Source organism: Uranotaenia lowii, chromosome 2 (assembly GCF_029784155.1).
Source record: "Uranotaenia lowii strain MFRU-FL chromosome 2, ASM2978415v1, whole genome shotgun sequence".
Taxonomy (NCBI): domain Eukaryota; kingdom Metazoa; phylum Arthropoda; class Insecta; order Diptera; family Culicidae; genus Uranotaenia; species Uranotaenia lowii.
In genome coordinates this window covers 56,267,974-56,290,763 of record NC_073692.1, presented here as the reverse complement: position 1 = coordinate 56,290,763, position 22,790 = coordinate 56,267,974, and the positions used below count along the sequence as shown (strand labels likewise).

Sequence of the window (22,790 nt, the reverse complement as noted above, 5' to 3'; positions counted from 1 at the left end):
TCAGAACGCATTGATTCAATTAGCATAATGAACATACAAGTAAACGCAGCAACGAAACTTCTTACCTTCAACACGAATATCTCCCCCGTTGCCTTGTTGATATCGAAATTGCTCTCCGATGGATTTTCGATATCGATCCCGGGACCGGTCAGGAAGTAGATGATGTTGTTTGGGCGCTCGACGTCCCCGTCGGATGCCGTAACCTGAACAATCGAGTTTCAAAGCAAAACAGAGGAAGATTGAAGCAAGATAGTAAATTAATTAGGATCTGATATAATGCATGACGATACGTATGTTTGCGTTTAGGCAGCGGTAATCGGATTGGGGCGATTTCTTGATATTGTTTAGTTTGTATAAACTGTGTCGGGGTTGGAATAGCAAATATTGATTTGGTTTCTACCAACGGTAGATGTTTACTAGTTTGGCACTAGAAGTCTAAGGTACTGGGAAATCCCGTAACCCGGTAAACATTCTTGGGGATAATTTTGTGTACAAATTGTTCGTTTCTGCACATGTAGTGCAATCTGTACAACGATCCATAAGAGAAAGTAAGTCATATGGAAATTATTTGATGATTTTCCATACTCAAACTCATTCATTTTATAAGTAATGTATTTAAATGTCAAATCAGACTGCGCAAAATGACACTTCAGGATGATTGAGTTAAAAAGGCAAAACACTAACCACCGACAACAAATGCTTGAATTCATTATCCAGTAATTTTCGGACAAAATGTTTGAAGAACTTTTCGCAATAATTCGAATGTGATGTTCTGATGAAAAATAAATAAAAAAATGTTACTTGATGACAACCTTCTAGCAGTTAGCTTAGGTATCAAGCAGCAACCGCTTTTCACAACCTTGAAGGAAGTTAATGAGCTTGGTTTAGCTTAGATTCATTCATATTTGAAGGCCTGTAGAAGGGGCACAAACAAAATTTCTTTGAAAGCAAGTAAGAGAGAGAGAGTGGTTATTGGTGTGCTGCCGCCGCTGCCGGTATACGATTTCTAAAGACATCTTTGAGCAGCAAAAGTGGATTAATCACAATCCAAGATATCATGATGAGAATAATAAGCAGGATGAAGGACAGGATCAGGATAAAAGTCAGGGTCTATGTCAAGATAAGCTTTAAGATTAGACTCAGGATAGCGATCATAAAAATAATAAGAATTATGATTAGGTAAAGATTCAGTTTGAAGGAAAGGCTCAGGATCTAGAACTTGTTCAGATCAAGATCAGGGCTTAGATCAAAATAAGGATCAAGATCCGTACCAAAATTTGGATAATGATAACAATAAGGAAAATCTACAAGTAATAATTAAAAATAATAAAGTATAGTAAAGGATGAACAAAAATCACGTTCAGAAGAAGAATCAGAAACAGAATGGGTTACGTCCATATCATGAATCGACATGAACGAACAGAAATTTAAAATCTTTGTCAGGAATATTTTTGGGATCTGGAACACAACGTTGATTTTGAATGCGATCACGTTAAACTAAGGTTGGCAGATTGCTATCATAATCATTAGAGCTACCATTAAGATTAGAATCTGGATAAGGATCAGGATAGGAAGCAGAATAAGGAACAGGAATTAGATCAGAGTGAGGATTAAGATCAGTATAAAAATTAGGATGGATATAAGGTAAGGATTTAAATTAAATCATAGTGGGGATCTGGATAAAGATAAGTATTGTGGTCGAAATTTGGATCAGGATTGATATCAGGATAAGGATCAGGATAAGTTTTATGATTTTGATCAAAATTAGGTTCAGCATAACATTCAGGATTTGAATCAGGATCAAGATAAGATGAAAGATCAGAATAAGGTCCAGGAAAAGGATCAAGATAAGTATCAGTATTGCGATCAGCATTAGGAATAGGATCAAAATTAGCAACATAACTAGGATGAGGATTAGTATCAGAATTTGAATCAGGTTATGGACTGTAGGATACAGATGAGAATGGTTAATCCTTTTGATCAATATATACATTCAATTGAATATTATTTTCTGAGCGTGTAAAAGGCTTTTTCAGAAACGGTTAAAGAAAAAAAAAAGAGAAAAACGAAAATGGGTCAGTTGATTAACGAATTATGGCGGTGATAGATGTTTATTGATATTGTTGTCCAGAAGAGTGAGAGAAGAATCCGACATGGACCAGAGTATGAATCAAGATTCAGATCAGGACAAGGTTAAGAATGAAGAGCAGGATTATTATTAATATAAGAACTAGGATTTGGATCTGGATAAGGATCAGAAATAGAATCAGGATTAAAATCAGGATTGTGATCACCATAAGGATCAGAATTTGATCAGGGTTAGGATGAGGATAACGATCAGAATAACGATCATGATAATGATCTGTATTATAATCAGGATTGGGATCAGGATTAGGATTAGGATTAGGATCAGGATAAGGATCAGGATTAAAATCAGGATTAGGATAAGGATTAGGATCAGGATAAGGATCAGGATTAGGATCAGGATAAGGATCAGGATTAGGATCAGGATTAGGATCAGGATTAGGATCAGGATTAGGATTAGGATTAGGATCAGGATTAGGATCAGGATTAAAATCACGAATAGGATCAGGATTAGGATCAGGATTAGGATCAGGATTAGGATCAGGATTAGGATCAGAATTTTGATCAGGATTAGGATAAGGATTAGGATCAGGATTAGTTTCAGGATAAGGATCAAGATTAGCATCAGGATTTTGATCAGGATTAGGATCAGGTTAAAGATCAGGATTTGAATCAGGATTAAAATCAGGATTAGGATCAGGATAAGGATCAGGATTAGGATCAAGATTAGGATCAGGATTAGGATCAGGATTAGGATCAGGATTAGGATCAGGATTAGGATCAGGATTAGGATGAGGATTAGGATCAGGATTAGGATCAGGATTAGGATCAGGATTAGGATCAGGATTAGGATCAGGATTAGGATCAGGATTAGGATCAGGATAAGGATCAGGATTAGGATCAGGATTAGGATCAGGAATAGGATCAGGATTAGGATCAGGATTTGGATCGGGATTATCCTGAATATTTGATAACTTTACAATCAAAAACTGAGTCTTCAGGATACTATTTCTGGTCTGGTCTGGTCTAGTCAGCGATGAGATATTTAACCCTCATCCGCATTAGGGTGTCATTTTGACACCATTGCAAGTTTGAAGGCTTGTAACTTTTTTCAGAAGCTTCAAAATACAAAAATGTCTTCGGGGACCCTAAATCAATTCAAAAGTTCTTCAATATTGCATCTTTACTTTTTTATGGACGAACCCTGGAAGCCTGGACAAAAAAACTCCCTTTTCCGACTTTTGGTGTCATTTTGACACCACAAAAGTAAAATCTATTTAAGTCGTTTGAATTAATATGAACTTAATATAAAACGTATATCAATAGAAACCTTGTAATGTCAGTAAAATATGTTTAGAACATTCTATACAGCTAAAGTTACAAGTTTTCTCGTTATTCAGCATGAAAGAAAAAATATCCGAAAAAACATGCCTCACGAAACCTGCTGTAGTTCATATATTACACGTCCAAAAAAATATTTGCCTTATGCATATGAAAGCTGAAGTTAATGCCTACATCATGAAGACAAGAAATATTTTTTTTAATTTTTTTTAATGAAATGGTCACAAAAAGTTCAAAAAAGTGGTCTAAAAAACCTACTTTTCATTCGCTTGCTAGTAAATTCTGTTTGAGCGATGGTAGAGTGTTTTAAAAAATATGACTACAAACTTTATTGAAATTCTAACATTTTGCTGTCTTTAGATTTTCGATGCAACTAAAATTGAATTTACTGGAATTTTCCAAAGTTGGCTACTTTGCGCGATTTTTTCACTAATTGAAATTTCATCTGTTTTTGTGGTCCTCCGTCAGGTTGTACCCGGATTTTCAGTGCTTTCTCGCCGTTTGAAGCAATCAAAACTATATCCATTGAAAAGGGAATTTAATCTACATTCTAGTGAGGTGCAACTAATCACGCTGTGAGATTTCACAAAAATATGAAAATTATAAACGTAAAATCATTCCTGAATTTCTAGAACTACAAGCAGCGCGTCCAGCAAAACGTGTTTGTTTGCTCTCCGAGTAGGTACGGTGGGTGGTGATTCGGGCAGAGAGCGAAGCCGACAGACGAAATAATGATGCGTGTCGTGACTAGCAAACGAGAACTACTGTCAATAGAAAATTTCCAACCGAGAAACGTACGACACGCATCATTATTTCGTCTGTCGGCTTCGCTCTCTGCCTAAATCACCACCCACCGTACCTACTCGGAGAGCAAACAAACACGTTTTGCTGGACGCGCTGCTTGTAGTTCTAGAAATTCAGGAATGATTTTACGTTTATAATTTTCATATTTTTGTGAAATCTCACAGCGTGATTTGTTGCACCTCACTAGAATGTAGATTAAATTCCCTTTTCAATGGATATAGTTTTGATTGCTTCAAACGGCGAGAAAGCACTGAAAATCCGGGTACAACCTGACGGAGGACCACAAAAACAGATGAAATTTCAATTAGTGAAAAAATCGCGCAAAGTAGCCAACTTTGAAAAATTCCAGTAATTTCAATTTTTGATGCATCGAAAATCTAAAGACAGCAAAATGTTAGAATTTCAATAAAGTTTGTAGTCATATTTTTTAAAACACTCTACCATCGCTCAAACAGTATTTACTAGCAATCGAATGAAAACTAGACCACTTTTTTTAACTTTTTGTGACAATTTCATTAAAAAAAAATTAAAAAAAATATTTCTTGTCTTCATGATGTAGGCATTAACTTCAGCTTTCATATGCATAAGGCAAATATTTTTTTGGACGTGTAATATATGAACTACAGCAGGTTTCGTGAGGCATGTTTTTTCGGATTTTTTTTCTTTCATGCTGAATAACGAGAAAACTTGTAACTTTAGCTGTATATAATGTTCTAAACATATTTTACTGACATTACAAGGTTTCTTTTGATGTGAGTTTTGTTTAAATCGGTTTAACACGCCAAAAGTTATAAAGATTTGTGCTTGTGGTGTCAAATTGACACTCCTAGTGCTGATTAGGGTAATGAAATCTAATGCGGATGAGGGTTAATAAGATTTTCCAAATGATATAATAATCATTCTGTTTGCGACATTCCAACTCTTATCCCTCAATTTGTATAACTTTGACGTCTTGAACAAAGTTGTAGCCAGGAACTTTCCGATTAAATCATCTTATTGATATATAGAATAGAAATAACGTTTAAGGTTAGACAACTTTTCAAACAGATTTTTTCTTTGAAAAAACCATTGAAAAGGTTAATAAATCTTTAAAAAAATGTTCTAGACCCCTCAATGGATTATTTCGAACTAGCTGATTTTACCCGGCCTTGCTCGGGTTCGCATAAAATATAAATCAAAATGAGTCGTAGGAATTTTCGAAATTATTGAAGCTTTGTATTCTCAATTTGATATAAGAAATGTTGTTTGTCTTTTTTAGATATTGATTGAGATTATTTATTATTTTACTCGTGTTCAAAATTTATAAAAACTTATAGTTATGAGGTTTGTTTCAATTCAAATCTTTCAAAACTATTTCCCTTGAATGCTTGTTCATCCTATCATAACAAATATTTTTTTCACCCACCATTTCTAAGAAGCTTGAATTGCATCTACCTGACATCTTCAGTAAAAAAACTGTTTTTTTTTTTAAACTTTCACATCCCCCATTAAATAAAAATCCCACTTTTCAAGTTGGATGATCTCCTTGTACAATGGTATATTCAAGTTTTATTTACTTAGAAACTTTCAAAAAAGACTTTCAAATATTGTTGAACCATGTTTGAAATTCTCTTTGCATGTTTTCAATTGTATGTGTGCTTTACAGAATCACACTGCTTATCTATTTGTTTTTAAATGTTGAAAGTTCCACTAATAGTTTTTTGAAGTTATCGAAAACAAACTATCTCTGAACCGAAGTTATCATTATAATGTTATGAAATAGATTTTATTTGAATTATATTTCAAGTTCCATTGTTGAACACAATCATCCCATTAACTATTGTGGAAAGTGATCAATGTTGTCAAGTCACATTGATGACCAAAAATGACACAAAAGTTAGAAATTGGTCAATGGAATTGAATTGTATAAAACTCAAAACCTTAGATTTAATTTCCTAATCAATTTTGAATTCCTCGAAGGCTATCTAATAGGCTGAAGGCTGAATCTAATAAATTTTTCGTTCTCTATGAAAAATCACAAAAATATGAAAATGGTTAGCTCTTAAAAGCTGGAATTTATAAAAATCGGTTCATAAGTTTTTCAACACTCAGTCCAAATAGTTGTTCAGCTTAAAAAGTCAATTCATTATTCTTTGTTCAGTTCACTGTATGTTTTTGTAGACCCTTAAAGTCCCCCAGCGGTGGTAAAGAGCACTTTGAAAGCCGCTAAAATTCCTGTCAATAATTACTAACAGGCTAGTTGTATTTTTCAATTCAAAATGTAGGCATAATATTGCATCCAAATATCTTGTACCGGTATCACGTGCTTTGAACAGTAGAAGGACAAAAAACACCCGCCAAAATTTTCCGTTTCAAATTTTTAATGCTCAGCAAGCTTTTATATGCTTTACAGTACACGTGAACTTTGGATGGTCGTTTCTAATGCCCAGCCCATGGTGATGGTGAAAATAACCACGCCAACAAAGGAAATGAAAATCGGTTGACAAATTGGGTGCCATGACTTTTGATACGTTGGAATAAAAACGAAAGTAGTATTATGGGAGGGTCCCTTTTCCTAGGTGGGAGGGGCTCAAAACTATTACTAAAACCTTAACTTGGTCCAACTACATCTCTGAACCAAATTTCAGGCAGATCGGTTCTGTGGTGTGGATTTGTATAAGGTGCATACAAACAAACAAACAAACATACATATATAGTTCAACTCATCTTTATATATTAGAAGATTTGGGCTCGAATTAAAATGAAAGTCCCAGATTTTGAATGGTGCAAAAATGAGCGATGCTATTTTTTGATGATTAAAATTGTTCTATCAGAGACACCTATTAGAGTCACCTTGGAGCAGTTATCTTGTGTAATGTAATGTAAAGTATCGTAATGCAGTGTAATTTAAGGAAATATTTAGTTTTTCAACGTTTTGAAATGTTATTATAAATTACAATGTTTGGCTTTTTCAAAATTAACATGCAATTATTGCATTGTTTTTAAATACGACTCGCATTTGTAAGATGCTAGCCATCATAACTTCGAAAGATATACGAAAGTTAAGGAAAGAAGATCTCTTCAAAAAATATTAATTTCCCTAAGATCTACCCAATGTGTGTGTTCGTTAAAAAGAGGGAAATTTTAAATCTATTTTAGTGATAAAATTAAAATAGAGCTCCAATGCCTAACAAAAAAATGAATTTAGGGTTTCAAGCATATTCATTGTCTATATTTTATACATTAAGTTTTATTGCAAACAAGAAGAAATTTGAGAGATTTTTTAGGTCGAGCAGCTTCTGAAAAGTGCTGATTCCACTCGAAGAAATAACGACTTGTTCAGGAAACGCGTTATAAACGCTGCTGAAGAGTTAAGGAAATAAACCAGCTGATTCCCTGACGCTACTCACGGTGCGGTCATGAAACGATACCGTAGAGCAGCGGTCGGGGAACCGGGGTAAATTACCCCAAATGGGGTAAAAGTGAAATACTTGGGGGTAACAGTGAATATTTTGGGAGTGAAAAGTGTATGTTTTCATTTTGCAATTTGTTGGTGCATGATATGAAGATGCTGAAAAAATTTCGATTTCGTTTTTTTGCTCTTCGTTATGGGGTAATATCAACTTAAATAAAAATGTTTTGAGGTAATGATTTAAAAAGCTCCCCGACCCCTGCCGTAGAGGGAATCGTATTCTTAAGGCGGTGGCTATTTATAAATTTCCAAAAACTCGATGAGTCTTGCTTATTTAATGCTGCGTACGATACTGTAAAACATGCTGAAAATTTGAATACATCCCAACTCATTCCTGCGATCAGTTTTGAAACAAATTTTCAATATCCAGAAATCTTCCAAAAAAGATTTGATCGAAAATTAAAATCAACGTCCTTGACACGAACGCAAAACTCTTCCAGTAGTCTCAGTTCAGTCCCGGCCCGGGTGTTAATGTAAATTTCCAATCAAGCAAATTACCCCAATCTCAATGACTTCTACTTACATACGTTAAAAGGAAATGGCTTTTGAGCCGCATGCCTCAATCAAATGGATTACCGTACAGATTTGGGGTAGCAAGTCGAACGTACTCAGTGTGTCGATGATAAGTTTGAAGTAATTTTCCCACCCACACCTTCTATCCCCCCTAACCAAGCAGGATTCGAGGGCTCCGTGCTTCGTGGGAAACTCCACCAATCACTTGACACCGTAGACAAGGAATGTGCCGAGATTTGTCGAGGATTTTACTCCTAGGGCGAAAAGTCTTTGCCCCAGGATTTGTGTAGGAGGGAGTAACTTTGGCTAAATGATCCAGTGTCAAAGGGGGATGTTTTCCAACTTTATGCGAACATGTGAGGGTTTATGTTGGTGTGCGTGTTTGCTTGCGAGTATGTCATCTTCACCACATATGAATGAATCAACGTAAGAAAGATTAAATTAGATGTTCGTGATAATGTGCCACGTTGGCAGTTCTGGTATCAGCTGTCAGGAGCAGTTATGTAGTTGCCGAGATCTATTGGATATCGTCGTCGTGTCTCCAAAGTAGGAGGGCGGGCGCAAAGATTTCTGCTGTAAGCTGTGGTGACATTGGCTTTTCTTTACTGGGAGATGAATGATTTGGGACGAGGAATGATGCAGCCGCCAGGAGGTGCCGAAGAAAATGATTGATGGCTGCTTTATCACATAATCTGATGGGTGAATAATGAAAGAACGTGTCTCTGTGGTTCTGGCAAATAAGTACGCTCCCTTGAGATATTTCATGATAGCATTGTCTATATTTTCGATGTGATAAGATTTAATTGAGTAATTTGAATCTATTAAAATTCTTTGCATAAAACTGATTAAAAAAATAAATAGTCTTTAACCCGTTATGCAGATCGTCATCAATATATAGTTACATACATCCCTCTCCCAGAACCCGAGACAGGATGTATAAACGTGGCGCTCCCAAGCCACGCGCAACCACGCGGTGATCATAATTGCATCGTAAGCAAATATGATCACTTAAATACCGATAGCGAAGGCATGCTCGTTCTCTTTGGTTCCCGACCCGGCAGCAGTAAGTGGTTCAGCAGCAGGAAGTGCAGTTAGCAGTTAGTTTAGTGATAGTGATTAGTGAATAAGTAAGAGGAATGTGAAAATAAAACTTTTTTAAAAACATCCTCGGAGACTCGGTCTCATAATTGGCGCAGCCGACGGAAGCAGCTTTAGTGAATTCTGATGATAAAAAAGTGGATAAAAGTCGATTAATAACCGACTTAAAAAAGTGATCTCGCGAATAAAGCATCGGAACAACGCGGATGACCTGTCATCGTTTCGAGTTGAGGATCCCCCCGTCAGGACCACTACAGCAACCTACCGTCACGACAGCAAACCGAGGTAAGTGATATTTTTTTTATTACTTTTCACCTCAAATTAAAAAGATTAGTGTTTATCTTAGTGAAATAAGGCACTACCAGATAGGCCTCTTTTCACTCGAGTACTACCAGATAGGCTCGAAAACTAAGCTATTCGCTTATCTTTTTGCGTCCGGAAACTGCACTACCAGATAGACAGCTTTCGCGACAGGGAGTGAGGCGACACATTCTGTGTGCTCCCAGTTAAAACAAAGTGCTAGCGTTTTATTTATTCCCAGAGTACTACCAGATAGGCTCTGAAATTTAGAAAATTGCTAAAATTTTGTTGGTATTGATCTGTACTACCAGATAGGCAGATCTCTACAAAAAGTTAAAATAAACCACATAGTCACCATTTGAAACGCGCATAAGGCGGACTAAGCAAAAAGCTCGCGCTGCTAGTTCACGCCAAGTGTTTATAAAAGGAGACTGAAATAAGATTCCCTCTGCTCGTTCATACTGACTAAGCAAACTAAAGGGGTTTCATCAATTAAATTAATGCCAAAAGAAAGAAAGCTAAACGCTTTGAAAAAGGCAAGACAATTATTCAGTTCGGAAATTATCTTTAGTGATATTTCGGATTCAGAAATTTCGGAAGAATCTGGTGAATTTTCACACGTTCCTATTGAAAATCCCCCCGATTTAGGAGCACTTAAATTAGAACAAACAAAAATGGAAGACCTCGTGGCGCAAATCACGCACCTAACCACTATGGTCAGCCAAATACATTCAACCCAAGACCAACAACAGTTGGCAATAAACGCACTAGCAAACAATAATCCAAATTCAGTTAATGAACCAACAGGGAGATTAGAAAATTTATTTGCTATACCAGACCCTATCAAATCAATTCCTAAATACGACGGAAACAGGAAGCAACTTCCAGCTTGGCTGGATAACGCTGAGAGAACACTTAACGTTTTCAAACCGCTGGTCACAACATGCCAGTACGAAATTTATGTTACAGCCGTCATAAATAAAGTCGAAGGGAAAGCACGGGACATCATTTGTCTGGCGGGCAACCCGCGGACCTTCGAAGAAACAAGCGAAGTTCTCAGGAACGCATTGGGCGACAAGCAGGAGCTAACCTTTTACAAAAGCCAACTGTGGCAAACGAAAATGAAGGATAACATGTCCCTTCATAAATATTATCAAATAATAACTGAAATTGGGCAAAACATAAAAAGTTTAGCCAAACAAAAAATTATATACAAACAAAATTGGGATGCAATAAGCTCATTTATTGACGAAGACATCCTTGCTGCATTCATTTCTGGCCTTAAAGAACCCTATTTTGGGTATGTGCAGGCCGCAAAACCGGAGAACATCGAGGAAGCTTATGCTTTCGTCTGCAAATTTAAAAGCAGAGAAAGTATTGCACAACAACCCCCATTCCAAAAGAAAAATTTCAAATATCCAGTGAATGACACCAATGATAAGAAAAAATCTAATGAACAGAAAAATACCTACAATAATCCCCAACCAATGGAGATAGGCTCGGTTAAAAGCAGGTTAACGCTGAACCGAACCATAAATAATAACGGAATTAAAAACGAAGAAATAGATGATGAAATAGACGATTTAGACCTAAATTTTTGCTTCGTCCAGACAACAAACTTTAATAACACAAATTCTCCAATTTCAGAAGTCTCCCAAGATACATTTTCAGAAAATTGGTCGAGTCAAGGAGAGGCATCAACCAGCAACCCACCAGAAGAGGAACACAATCAAACCGATGATGGCCAACCAGAAGAAAATCCATCACAATCTAACAATGTTCTTCCTGCAGCAACGGATAACATTTTAGACGACAATGACGAAGATGACGATGACACTGAAACGATTCATTCAGCGCAAACTTCCGACGATCACTTTATTCATTTCACAGAAAGACCAATAAACTTTTATAGAAACCAAATCATATTTAAAAAAGCAAGCTTTACGAGCGACTTAATTTTCAACCCCTTTCCAAAATTTCGAAGAGTGACTATAGCTAGAAAAGAATTTAATCACGACATAATACGTGACTGCATAAAGAAATTTCATGATTACAAGCAAACGGCTATATTAGCACTAGAAAATATTACCCAACTTATCCAAGATGTATACAAAGAACACTTTAATGAACACGGACACTTTGTAATGACTCAAAACTTGGTAGAAGACGTTAACTCGGACGCCCGTCAAGACGCCATTGTGAGCAAAGAACATGACAGAGCCCACAGAGGAGTCACAGAAGTAGAAAGTCAAATTAGAAGAAGTTATTTTTGGCCCAAAATGATTGAAAAAATTAAAATGGTTACAAAAATGTGTAAGATTTGCAATATGCATAAATATGAACGTAAACCTTACAACATAAAAATTTCATCAAGACCCACGACAGACAGACCTTTTGAAAGAGTTCACATGGATATTTTCCAAATTAACAAACAAAATTTTTTATCTTTAGTTGACGCATTTTCAAAGCATGCGCAATTGATCCCTATGGATACTAAAAATTTAACAGACGTCAAAAATGCCTTAGCACAATATTTTATGACTTTCGGAACCCCAAGACAAATCATAACTGATCACGAAACTACATTTTGTTCAGTTCACTTGAAAAACTATCTCGACAATTTAAACGTTGACCTCAAATATGCATCGTGTTCAGAATCGAATGGACAAGTAGAAAAAACACATTCGACAATGATCGAGATCATAAACACTAATAAACACAAGCACCAACACTTGAACATAACATCAATGGTTCTATTTGCAACAGCACTTTACAACAATTCAATACATTCAGCGACACAATACTCGCCTAACGAGGTCATTTTTAGACAAAATAATATTCAAAACCCTCAGCAAATTAACGAAGAATCTCCTAAAATTTTCAATAAAATAAAAATTAATTTAGAAAAAGCTAAAAACAAACAAGATAAACAGAATAAGAACAGAATTGAACCACCAATCATAGAGGAAGGCAAAGAAGTATTCGTCATTCCTTACATTAGGAAAAAATTAGATCCAAGGGCAAAACCAACAAACGCTCAAGAAATTACAGGTAAAACGTTCAAATATAATAGGCGCGTTAAAAGGCACAAGAATAACATAAAAAGATTTACATGACATGAAAATCATGTTTTCTAGATTATAAAAGAATAGCCAACCTTTTCTAATATCTTTTATTTTTCAGATGAAATCACTTGCGATCCTACTATTTGTCTCTTCAATCACCGGGTCAACAAAATGTAACTATTTAGGAATTAGAAACCTATCAAACGACCCGATGCTTTTGTTAAAAACCGGAAACTGTAAAATCCAATCAGGGATTGTCAAAATTATACATCCGATTAACATAACCAATTTGGAATCAAACGTATACAATTTTGTAAAAATATCAAGGAAACTAGATACAAACCATCCAATAACAAGTTTAGTTATTCAGAAAAGCAGACAGCTAGTAAATAACTTACACCTGTTGAAACCGCTGAAACCAAGAAGAAGCAAACGATGGGACCAGATTGGAACCGCCTGGAAATGGATAGCCGGAACCCCGGATGCACACGATTTGGACATCATCAACAAAACTATGAACGAACTCATAGAACAGAACAACCAGCAAGTCAGGATCAATTCTCTCATTGATTCTCGAATTTCGGAAATAACAGGGACGATCAACAAGCTATTGGAACATGAATCCATGGAAAACAAATTAATTATGGAAGAAATGGATGCAATAACCCTCCTCCTATACATGGACACGACGAATCAGATTCTAGAGCAACTAGAAAACACAATCCTGAAGACAAAAATTGAACTGCCAAACAGTAAGCTACTATCTCTCCAAGAAATCCTCTCAATCGAAGCTATTCTCAACGAACAAGGTATCGAAACGAGATGTCCCGAGGAAGCTCTAAATTATGCTAAGCCAAAAATAGCATCAAAACACGATACAATGCTATACATACTCGAAGTCCCTAAAATCAAAGGAGACTGTGACATAATCCAACTCATCCCATTAATAGTCAACAACCATGTGATTACCAACATTCCAAATCACATAGTGAAATACAAAGAACAACTATTTCAAACCGAATACCCAGAAAAATTGATTCAACGCGATGTCTTTCTTAATCCCCTGAAAGATAGCTGTACTAATTCAATTATATTTGGAATAGAAGGACAATGCAAATCTGTTTTAGAAGATGCCACAAGAATCTCATTAGTCGACAATAACAAGATTCTGATCAATAACGCAAGAGGCTCCAGATTAGAAACAGATTGTGGGCCACATAATCGTGAGTTGCATGGCAATTTCATGCTTAAAATTTCTAACTGTAGCATTACCATAGACGGGCAGAAATTTTCTTCAGAAGAACGTGTTAGTAATACCGAAGAAATACAAGGAGCCTTTCCAAATCTTACGATGAAGTGGAATACTATTCAGGATCACAACATCTCATTAATCCACAACGAGACGATCCAGAATAGACTGAAGTTAGACTTGATCAAACTTGAACACTCTGGATTCCGAAAATTTTCGCTTACAGCTTTCGGTGGAATATCCACTAGCATAATCATTTTGATAACTCTAACCTTTCTTTGTATCTTTAAGAAAAGAGTAACTATCAAAATAAGGAATAAACCACGGGAAGCAGCAGAAACCAAGAAATCAACAGACGGCTAAGTGTCGAGGACGACACTTTTTCACCCCCCGGAGGAGTTACATACATCCCTCTCCCAGAACCCGAGACAGGATGTATAAACGTGGCGCTCCCAAGCCACGCGCAACCACGCGGTGATCATAATTGCATCGTAAGCAAATATGATCACTTAAATACCGATAGCGAAGGCATGCTCGTTCTCTTTGGTTCCCGACCCGGCAGCAGTAAGTGGTTCAGCAGCAGGAAGTGCAGTTAGCAGTTAGTTTAGTGATAGTGATTAGTGAATAAGTAAGAGGAATGTGAAAATAAAACTTTTTTAAAAACATCCTCGGAGACTCGGTCTCATAATTATATTTTGCGAATGATTAAGATTCTCCAAATTTGATTTCGGAGAACTCTCGAAGAGCTTTCGGGAAGCCAACATCAATCGTATCAAAATAGAGTGTCTTGTGGGTCAAACCGAACAAATAATGTCCGTATTTGTGACAATCTATTCAAGTACATAGCAAAATCCACAAATAGTTGAATTTAAGAACCATCGGGCCCCTCAAAACGGATCGGACTTAGCAAATACTAAGCTATCTAGAGCTAAACTTATCTGCCACCTTCAATAAATCATCAGAAAACAGATATTTACCAAACATCAATTAGCTTCTCGAACTCCAATAACACACTGAAGCGTGAAAGACAACGATGGAAAATAATTTTTCTGAAGTTTATGAGTTTATTTTCAAAACACAGTGCATTGAGGAACACTGATACAAAAATTTTCAAAGATAAATTTTTTCTAATTCTTCCAAACTGGTGATATTTTTACAAATTGTGAATATTAGTTTTATGAGAGTTTATAGAAGCAAAAAATTCAAACGGTATACAAAAATTTCTAAAACAATTTTTTTTCTGAGTGTTCCCCAGAAAATGGTGCTTGTTTATTCGCACTTTCTTCACAGTTCACTGACTATAGAGGGCTTGGTTGTTTTCCGATGAAAAGCATCTTGTTTGGAGAGCCATATATGTATTTAGTGATTGTGGTGATAGCAGCCAGGAGAAACATCCAATCACGAAGCATGAAATTGACTACGACAGCGTGAGTGAGAAACTTTTTTTGAAAACTAAACATTCGTTGAAGCGTGGCATTTCGGTAAAATCACAACCAATCGAGAGACTGTTTGATGTCATCAGCAACGTATCTAGTTGACAATTATCCCATCAAATAGGGCGAGACCTACTATCAGCTTTTTGTTTCACTTTGACAGAATTTATCGGAAGATTTCATTTCAGAAGAATCTTCAAATGGGAGAGATGACAGAAGACAGAAGACAGAAGACAGAAGACAGAAGACAGAAGACAGAAGACAGAAGACAGAAGATAGAAGACAGAAGACAGAAGACAGAAGACAGAAGACAGAAGACAGAAGACAGAAGACAGAAGACAGAAGACAGAAGACAGAAGACAGAAGACAGAAGACAGAAGACAGAAGACAGAAGACAGAAGACAGAAGACAGAAGACAGAAGACAGAAGACAGAAGACAGAAGACAGAAGACAGAAGACAGAAGACAGAAGACAGAAGACAGAAGACAGAAGACAGAAGACAGAAGACAGAAGACAGAAGACAGAAGACAGAAGACAGAAGACAGAAGACAGAAGACAGAAGATAGAAGACAGAAGACAAAAGACAAAAGACAGAAGACAGAAGACAGAAGACAGAAGACAGAAGACAGAAGACAGAAGACAGAAGACAGAAAACAGAAAACAGAAGACAGAAGACAGAAGACAGAAGACAGAAGACAGAAAACAGAAGACAGAAGACAGAAGACAGAAGACAGAAGACAGAAGACAGAAGACAGAAGACAGAAGACAGAAGACAGAAGACAGAAGACAGAAGACAGAAGACAGAAGACAGAAGACAGAAGACAGAAGACAGAAGACAGAAGACAGAAGACAGAAGACAGAAGACAGAAGACAGAAGACAGAAGACAGAAGACAGAAGACAGAAGACAGAAGACAGAAGACAGAAGACAGAAGACAGAAGACAGAAGACAGAAGACAGAAGACAGAAGACAGAAGACAGAAGACAGAAGACAGAAGACAGAAGACAGAAGACAGAAGACAGAAGACAGAAGACAGAAGACAGAAGACAGAAGACAGAAGACAGAAGACAGAAGACAGAAGACAGAAGACAGAAGACAGAAGACAGAAGACAGAAGACAGAAGACAGAAGACAGAAGACAGAAGACAGAAGACAGAAGACAGAAGACAGAAGGCAGGAGACAGAAGACAGAAGACGGAAGACGGAAGACGGAAGACGGAAGACGGAAGACGGAAAACGGAAGACGGAAGACGGAAGACGGAAGACGGAAGACGGAAGACGGGAGACGGAAGACGGAAGACGGAAGACGGAAGACGGAAGACGGAAGACGGAAGACGGAAGACGGAAGACGGAAGACGGAAGACGGAAGACGGAAGACAGAAGACAGAAGACAGAAGACAGAAGACGGAAGATAGAATTTAGAAGACGGAAGATAGAATTTAGAAGATTCTTGCTTGGAAAGCTATTTAGAGTAATTTTTCGAGCATAGTCATAAGCTGCTAGAAATCAACAACTTTCGATTCAGAATATTTGGAGACCATGACTTAAACTTGATTCAAAACTTTTGTTAAAAAGTTTACTAGTATGACCTAACTACCGTTTAAAAAAGGACTTTTCCCACGAAATGATTCCAGAACAGTATTATTCCGAGAACAAGCTTCCAGCAAAATATGGTTTATGTTCAACATTTTTCCGGTTCGGCTTTTCGCAGAATTGTGCTGGTGAGGAAAAAGTGCAGAGCCAGTCATCAATGAAAGAACTCATCCATCTGCAGCAACTTAAATTGGGTCGGTTTGCTAGAACAGTGGCGCCTCTCCTGGCTTCCAGAAAGCGAAAAGTCATCCTCTTTGGGGAAGCAGTTTTGTCCATTTTTGCTCCCTTCTTTGCTCCCTCGAAGCCTCGCTCGGACCCTTGCCCGCAGCCAGAAGAACACTTTAATGAGTTTCGGGTGTAATTTTCCGCCCGAAGCGTGTGGATTGGACATGGTTCAACGATAATAGATGGTTCACAGAATGGCGCCGTCCTCCTGGAGGCATCCCTCCCGGTTGATAAAGTTCCGAACCGGAAAGTACTTAAGCCAAAGTACTTTCGGTTGGCTGTTTCGAGGAGCCTGTTCCCTGGCCCTATAAGGGATCGGAACCAGAAGGAGTTCTTGAGAGTTTCGGGGGAGCTTTTGCAGATTGAAAATTTGTTCAACTTCCCCGCTCACAACCGGGCAAGGGAAAAAATTTACGCGGATCACCAGTTAAATTTCTTGCCCTTCTCCTTCTCCAGAACTTCAACTTCCAACTTCCAGCTGCTTCAACTAATGGGTGTGTTTGTGTATGCTTTGCGTAAGATATTTGACGGCTGTTTTGTCGGGTACTTCTTAGCCCGGCGTTAAGATAGCGTAAGCAGTTGTTTTTGTGTGAACGCTAAGTACTTTTAAAGATGGTACTTACATTTCGGGTCAACGAAGTAGGTACTTTGGTTTTCGTTGGTTTTTAGCGTAATCCGTGTTCGAGATTGAGAGAGATTGATTAAACTAAGCCGGGATTTGGTTGTATCATAGAGAATTTTTAACATGGATAGAGTTGTTTTAATTTCCGGAAAGTCAAGGAATGGCCTACTTTTTCTGACGTCCTCATACCAAAATACCTAGATCTTATTTTTTCTTGAATTCGTTTGCTATAAGAAGCTATTTTTACGTTTCTTCTACATAATTTGGAAGCAATTGGTCTAAATGTTATATAAAAAAAAAAAAAAATAATGAAAGATTGCCGAATCGTCATGCCAATCAGTGTCATCTCTATGTCTCAAATGACAACAACGAGCCACTGGATTAAAGGATTGTCTTCAAGTCTTCTAAGCCAACGGTCAAGATATCGAATTTCGTTTACAGCATCGCATAGATAAAAAGCACCTTACCTCTGGGCTGGTTTTTTAAACATTTTCAAGGTGCAAGCCATCATATCTTCGATAGAAGTAGGATTTAGAAACGTGAAAAATGTTCGGCTTTTCAAAATCAACATGCAGATCCAAAACACCTTATCTTCTTATTCCAACATTTTCAAGAGAAAGTGTTATGGATTCGTAAATTTGTTGGAAAAGCTGAAAAACAATAACTCGTTTCTACAATTTCACCAGTCGACAACAATTATGTACTGCCGTATAATTCAATTTTATTTAATTGGGTACCAGAGTTTAATTGTGCAATAAATTATCGAAATACTCAAAAGTATTTTTAAAAAATTCCGATAAATGTGCAATTCAAATTTATCATAAAGGTTAAAAAGAAAAATGCTTACTTTTACTATGAAAAACTAAATGTGAAAGTTCACTAAGTAAAGTCGTAGTACGAAATTTATATTCTTATGGATGAAATCAATAAAGTGGTAATGGTGGTATCACTGAGTGAAATTTTTTTTAACTAACTTTCATTTGAATAAAGCGGGTTTAGAAAAAAAAAATTGTTCTGGGTCCTCGAAGAGGATATCAGACTTTTTTGTGAAACAGCTGGTTTGATTGTTTGAACTGATAAAAGATCGTTTTTGACTTATTTCTGTTCAGTATAAGAAGTAAAACAGCGACAGCTGCACGTGCCAAAATTTCACAAATCTATGGTACAGTGTGCAGTAGACTGCTGCAAGCTTTGTTTGTAAATTTTAAATTTGTGAATTTCTACACCTGCCAGATTTTTTTTGGTTGTTTTGACTGCTCAAAAAACAATCCAAATTTGTAAGCGAATTATTAAGTCCTGAATTGGCTCAACGAATTTTAATTTTGTATGGCAATTTGTTTGAGAAAAACAAATTGATTTTAAAATCACCAGAGATGTGCCTACTGGAAATTCAAAAAAACATAACTTTGGATGATTATTACTTCTTGATTTTTGCAAAAGATTTCATGTGAACAAACCACAAACCTAATAATTAACCAAAAAAAGATATTTGATCTTATTAAAAAAAATTGAAAATGAACTTTTTAATTCTAGCGTTTTTACTGCTTATTTGAAAGCAATTTTACTTTAGGATGAATATAAAAAACCACAAAAAAAAAATCTTTACATAGTCAATGAGCTTGTTGATTAAAAAAATTTTGTCAAAAATATTTCATGAAATAATTGAAAGCCCTGGCAAGCAAAGAATGTCATTTTAAACACTTTTAAATCGACTCAGATTTTTTATTTTGAAATGGCTATAACTTTTTTCATGAATATCTGAGCTTTCTCTCATGTTTGCAAAAAATTAAATTAAAAATCAATATTAATAATTGAAGGCAAGTTTTATTTTGAGCTAATTTGAATTTTCTGGATGAATTTATTTGCAAAAATTTCTTCTTCAATACAAATTTTCATACAAAATTGAAACGCTTTGCACAAATTCAGGTATCAACATATTTTTTTTTTTCAAATTTTAAACTGATGTCTCTTGACTTAAAAACCATCTTAAAACCTATGGGAGCAAAAAGTCAATTGTTGTAGCGGTCTAGTGCAGTCCCGGAATCTCCCGACTGGGAATTCCCGGGATTCAAAAAATAAAATCCGGAATTACTGAATCCCGCGAAATGCTAAAGAATCCGGGAAATTCTCGAACCCAAAAAATATGTAGAGCTAAATTACCTAAATGGATCAGATTAAACAAGGAATATGATTGTTCTACCTTGATTCATGGCTAGGACTTTGTTTTTCTAAACGGGTGATAACATTGAGTTTGATGAAAACAAAAAAAAATCTGTTTAGAAAATGTGTGTTAAAGTGAAAACGACAAACTAAACAATTCCATCAAAGAAACCCTACGAAAAGAATTGGATTGTTCCATTTTGCAACATTGCAAATGCAAATGCATTTCGCAAACTTTAGACAGTAATGAAATAAACGACAAAGATACCCAGACGTATTTTCTTTTACAGATTACATCGTATAGAATGTTATATACACTCATTTTCGTATATCTGCTCCTACAATGTGCGGTCCATGCATATTCTTTATCGTATTTAAAAGCATTGCATGATTTTATTACGACAAGAAGTATTTATGTACATATGAACTCGACCTTTGTGTACGACAATTCGCAAAAAATCCGTAAAACGACCGATATACGGTGATCAGCCGTGATTGAGAGATTTTGTCGTGCTATGCATAAAATAATTCGAAATAAAAAACGTATATAACTGCATTGATTCGTAATAATGTGCATCCAATCTTATACCTTTGCAAATTGATTCGCATGTCTGATTTTCGTTAAACGAATTTGCTGGCAATCGTAAAAGAATACAAAAAAGTTCAATAAAATCGTTTATGATAATGGGACATCGATGATTGGAATCGTATATTAAGTTATAGAAATATACGATTTGCTTTTGGTTTAATGCCTTTGAAGCAAATCCCCTTGAATTTATATATTCCAGATAGCGTCGAGGAACCATCATGAGCTGCTGATCGAATCGCCAGGGGATCAAGTCCAGGCGCTAACAATAAATTCATGAACGTGGAAAAAAATCAGCAATCAGGCAAATAATAAATGTGTACGATATAAACTTGAATTTGCCAGCAAAAAACACATTTCTTTGAAACAATCTTATTTTTATTATTTTTGGGGATGATTAAACCAATTGGTTTAAAATCCCAAAAAAAATATTTTTTCAACTGACGGAAAATGGGAGCCCTGCGCTCAAGTCGCAAAAGACGACCAAATAAGTCGTCAAACTCTCCATATTGTTACGAAAAATGTCGTATATTACAACCTCCATCATCTATATGATGATGTGAATTGTCATAGTTTATTCCAAATAGAATCAGGGTAGTCGTAAATGATGCGCATGACAAGTCGTACAAATCGTAATTTAATACAATCCAAATCAAGAATATGTTTGCTAATGTACCTATATGGCCTCCAAAATGATACGTATATACTGGTTTTGCTACATTATATACGATATGTTTACACGTATATTTGCACGTATATTTGCACGTATATTTGCGTTGCAAATTCGAAATACCCACCAAATGGTTGTCTGGGTAGATTGATACCTAGTTATCTTGAAATTTACGAGAACTGTGAATAATCTGAAGTCTAGCAAACCAAGTTCTATCGATTGTGAAAAATGTTTCTCAATTATTTCAAATTTTTAAAGCAAAAAGCAGTCAATTTTGACGGTTAAAGTACTTATACACTTTGTGATTGATATTCTATTCTATTTTTCAATACCTCTATACACTGATAAATTTTGAAATATTGCATGGTATTAAAACATTATTGTTTGAATCGTCCACTGCCTGAATTATAAAAGAAGTTTATGAAAAAATACAAAACGAAAAACACCTACTGGAAATCTAACTTTTTTTTATTTCGTTGTAACCATTTTCTGATGTCAAAACTGAAAACCCCAATTTTTCTATCGTTGCCAAATTCAAAGAAGTTTTGTATTATTGAAACATACAATTTTTGTTCTAAGAATCATTTTATTGTTCGAAAAACATTCTTTTGAACTTTTGTAAAATTAATTTCAGCACTTTTTGTCGTTTTTATTTTCTTCAAATGAGATTTTGAGTTTCTCTTAGCTGTAGCATTTAATAATTGCTTGTGAGTCAGTTGCAATCAGCATATTCCATATTTAACATATTTTTATATATTCTGTGCAAAAAAAGTTAATAAAATGGCTTCGGCTTTATGCTTGTTTCAGAAAACCACGTCTTCACACGGGTTTGTTTTTTTCAGGGTTAACAAAATTAAATGAAATCAAAATCGAAGAAAAAATCAAATTTAAAATACTGTAACAAAACTTTGATTTTAATATAAAAAGCGAATATATGAATTCTTAAAAAATAGAATGTGATTTAGAGGAATTAAAATTAACATTTTCCTGAAGTAAAAAGCTTTGTTTGACTGATTCCGTGATTCCTAATATGCATTTTTTTTCCTATCGGCCTTTGTTTTTTTAGATAGCATATTCTGACAAATAAAAATAAGAAAAAACATTGTTGAACATTACGAAAGTTCCGAATATGAAGGTTTTGATTCAATAATCATCTTTCTCGAAGTTCGTGATTAATTTTGACTTCTGTGAGAAGTATTATAGAAGTTTTAAATATTTTTATTTTTTAAAAATATCTGCTAAATACGGGAAATATGACGAAATTTGACAAAATTTGACACCACTGCTGAGTGCTAAACGAGGTATTGCATGACTACTTTTCATGCAGTGCTTTGCGAGGCTCAAGCCGTGATGTCAATTGAATTTATTGTTTTTCAAAGCCAAAAGACAAACCCCTTGTTTTAAAGCTAATAAATTTTTTGCCTAGTAAGATACAATGTTGATTCAAAGACCATAAGCAAACTTGGTTCCACAGAAGAAACAAAAATGATATTGATTTTTCAGTACAAAATATTTAAATTTCCCATACAAACCTAAAAGTTTCTAATTTACAGATTTAAACGTTATTTAAAAATTCTGCAAAAAAAATCATGGATGA

At 35.7% G+C, this 22,790-nt stretch overlaps 1 protein-coding gene across 1 annotated transcript in view; it reads right to left on the bottom strand.

The window, feature by feature from the left end:
• Positions 1-22,790, bottom strand: part of LOC129741410 (neural-cadherin) — a 284,444-nt gene that overhangs the window by 21,946 nt on the left and 239,708 nt on the right. The window contains exon 5 of the mRNA XM_055733133.1: positions 66-203. Coding sequence (XP_055589108.1) covers positions 66-203 — 138 coding nt within the window. The remainder of the gene's footprint in view (positions 1-65; positions 204-22,790) is intronic.